Here is a 3,365-nt window from a genome sequence, read left to right on the forward strand (position 1 = left end):
CAGCGGGCGCGCAGCCCGGGACGGTCCCCGCGCCGGATCTGGGGGAGGGGGCAGCGGGACACTGATGCCCCTCTATCCAGCCGAGGGCTTTCTCGGGAGGACGAGGGGCTTTATGGGCCTCTTCGAACTTTCTGCTGGGGCCGCGGCCCCGGGCTGCAGGGCGGCGGGGACCGGCTCGGCCCTGCCGCGGGTGCGCAGTCCTGGATGCTCCGCTTATCCTGCGGTCACCGCACTACAGGAAACCCGTGTCTCGGACAGCGCTTAGCCCTTGAGCTGAAGCAGCTCACGTTACACTGAAAAGGACTGATCTTGTCTTTTAATCTCTCCCGTTAACCAGCCCTTGTAACTCTATCTTCCCCTCCCAGCTACCTTTACTGAAGTTCCCAAAGATGTGACTGTTAGGGAGGGAGATGATATTGAGATGCCTTGTGCTTTCCGAGCCAGCGGATCCACCTCTTACTCCTTGGAAATCCAGTGGTGGTACCTTAAAGAACCAGCCAGAGAACTTGCACACGAATTAGCCATCAGTGTACCCGGCAGCAGGAGCAAGGTAATACAGTGCTATGGAGATATATCTCTTCATAGAGCGCAACATGCTCGGAGGGTGATCAGAATAAACTCAGCAGTCCCAGAGAGGAGGGTTGTTCCTCTACCCCGTGCCAGCGAGCCATTGGAAGCACTGGCATCTCCAGGCCCTCCCTGGGATGGAGGAGGACAGGGCATGCACCATGGGGGACTTCACCTCAGGAAAAAAAGTCAGTGCTTTAAGGATTGTAAATAGAAAATGAAAAATGTCCTGCTGCAAAATCAGCAATGAGGACCCAAGGGAGGCAGTCAAAAATAGCTGTAGTATGAAGTGGGGACAAGCAAAAACCAGCACTGCTGTGGGCTGAGCAAGGAATTGTTGTAAAACGTGGGCGAGCCTCTGTTTGCTCACTGATAGAGAAAGGCATGAGGGATACACCTCTCTCTGTTAGTATGTTAAGTACGTATCAATTTGCATATACAAATGCATGCAGTTTCTTGGGGTGCATGTACACACCTACGTCCATATCTGGAGCTCAGCAAGACATTTTCAGACAGTCGGATATAGTAATTAAAATGCATGAAGCAGACTTAAATCTTGCGTGTGCTTTCCCCTCCCCCTAGCAAGCCGCCTGGCACAAGGGTAGGCTCTAGTCTAAATTTTTCAGCTGCATTTCCCCAACATAAGCCAGTTCATTCTGCAGCCTCCCCCCCAGGTGCAAGACACCTTGCTGGTGCCAAACGGGGCTGTACGAGGAGCCGGGTAAAGCAGGACTTCCAGGCCATGTTGCCTTACTGCACAGGGCACGTCATCCTCTCCAGCCCCCCATCTCCTGCACCGGCAGGGTGCCCCGCGGCAGCCTCTGTGCCTGTGCCAGCTCCCCTCTCTGTGGCATGCTTGTTTTCCTGCAGAGCTCAAATAGAGATGCAAAGCATATAGACACTGAGCTAATGCGATGCCGCCTAGCTGGGGAAAGTGTAAGTCAGTTGTCAGACAGGGAAATAAATTGCTTGGATTTAAATGTCTTCTTTAACCTTATATAAAAACCGTGAGTTGCTTTTACAATAAATGATGACAGGGCATGCCTGGAGAATGATGCCCTGGGAGGCGCATCTGTGAGCTCTGAGGCATCGCTTAGGTTTACAGTAGTTGGCTGGAGACAAAAAAAATAACCAAGTTCGAAACCTGCTGAGCGATACCTGCTCCCAGGATGTTTCAGGACCGAAGCTCTGCTCTGAGCAGTGTGGGATCCATCCTGCCCAAGCACTTCACCTCTGTGCTAATGCTGCTGGTAAAGTGTCTTCCCCAGTGTTTGTCAGTGACTGTGAGCAGCACAGCATGCAACAAGCATTTCTTTGGCTGCTGTTCGCACCCTTGGTGGGCACCACAGGAGCTTCACCAGAACAGTCCCCCGGGGTTAAGCACTGGTTTGCTGCGTTCCCCATTGCCTGGGGAACACCCCCCCCCCCCCCAGGCTGTGTGAATGGCAGGCAGAGAAAGTTGCATCTGTCTGTATCCTGTCCTTGCACTGGGGTGGGAATATGAGCATCTTGTTGTGTGCTGGCAGAGCTAAGTCTAATCTCCCTTTTTTCTGTTCTTTTAGGTAACAAATAAGGATGCAACCAAAATCAGCGTAAGTGCAGCTCGAGCTGGGTGGTGTGCACCCCTCCTCCCATACACGTGGGATTTACTGCATGCCCCCCTCCTTTCCTGACACATGAACGCAGCTGGGCTCACTGGCAGCCCCGCTCCTGCAGCACGGCAGGAGCATGGCACGTTTCCCTTCCTCGGTGTGTTGTCGCTTGGTCGAAACGTTACCATCTGTTGCTGGTTTAGCAGTCACATCTCATTCCTCACAAATCGAGAGGAGGTGATGCTTGCCTTACAGCCCTTCCTTAGCCACGTTTGAAAAGGACTGTGGGCCAGACCAGGAGAGAAGATTGTTTTTTTCCCTGCCCTCTGCAAACCCCGGTCGCCCGTGGCGACCCCTTTCTCTCCCTGTCCTGCAAGAAACGAGCCCCTTTCCCGTCGATGCGGGCCTGGGACTGCCTCCGCCCCAGCCCTCCTCGGTCCCCGCTGGGCGGCACTACACCCGGCAGGGCTCGGCCCTCTGCAGCGGGCGCGGGGCCACCCCTGGGGTGCTGGGCTTTCCCCGAGGGTCGGGTTCGGGGCGGTTCGGGCGGGTTGGAGCGTGCCCGGCACCTGGGAGCGCTGCGGGGGCTCCGTGGGGGCTCTGTGCGGGACTGGGCAGGGGGAGAGGGGAGAGAGGACCCCCGGGCGGGGGACGGGGGGGAGGGGCCGTGGTGGTGGAGCAGGGACTCATTCTGGATGGCGCCTTGGGGGCCCGAAGGGAGGCCGTAGCTGCGAGGTGCTGGGCTTAAACGTCCGGTGCGCTCGGCTCGCGGGGGGAATTGGCCCAGGCGCGGTGTTCTGGACAGCAAAAGACGCGTACCTGGGGCGGGAGCGAGCTCCCCCGGGGCTGCACCGGGGAGAGCGGGTCGCCGCTGGGGAAGGGACGGGGAAGAAGGGGAAGGCGGCGGGGCCGGCGGCCGCTGCTGAGGCGGCACCCGGCGGTGCGCTCTCTTGCAGACGGTCCGCGTCCAGGGCAACGACATCTCGCACCGGCTGCGGCTCTCGGGCGTGCGGCGGCAGGACGAGGGCGTCTACCAGTGCCGCGTGGCGGACTACAGCGACGACGAGACGCAGGAGCACAAGGCCCAGGCGCTGCTGCGCGTCCTCTCCCGCTTCGCGCCGCCCGACGTGCAGGCGGCCGAGGCGGTCTCGCACATCCAGAGCGGCGCGGCACCGCGCCGCCACGGCACGGCCGCCCGGCCCACGC

General features: G+C 58.7%; 1 protein-coding gene across 1 annotated transcript in view; it reads left to right on the plus strand.

The window, feature by feature from the left end:
• Window positions 1-3,365, plus strand: part of VSTM2B (V-set and transmembrane domain containing 2B) — a 19,947-nt gene that overhangs the window by 391 nt on the left and 16,191 nt on the right. Inside the window, exons 2-4 of the mRNA XM_010585234.1 lie at window positions 366-550; window positions 2,130-2,159; window positions 3,116-3,363. Of these exons, the coding sequence (XP_010583536.1) occupies window positions 366-550; window positions 2,130-2,159; window positions 3,116-3,363 (463 nt within the window). The remainder of the gene's footprint in view (window positions 1-365; window positions 551-2,129; window positions 2,160-3,115; window positions 3,364-3,365) is intronic.

Source organism: Haliaeetus leucocephalus, unplaced genomic scaffold (genome assembly GCF_000737465.1).
Source record: "Haliaeetus leucocephalus isolate CR32 unplaced genomic scaffold, Haliaeetus_leucocephalus-4.0 Scaffold92, whole genome shotgun sequence".
Taxonomy (NCBI): domain Eukaryota; kingdom Metazoa; phylum Chordata; class Aves; order Accipitriformes; family Accipitridae; genus Haliaeetus; species Haliaeetus leucocephalus.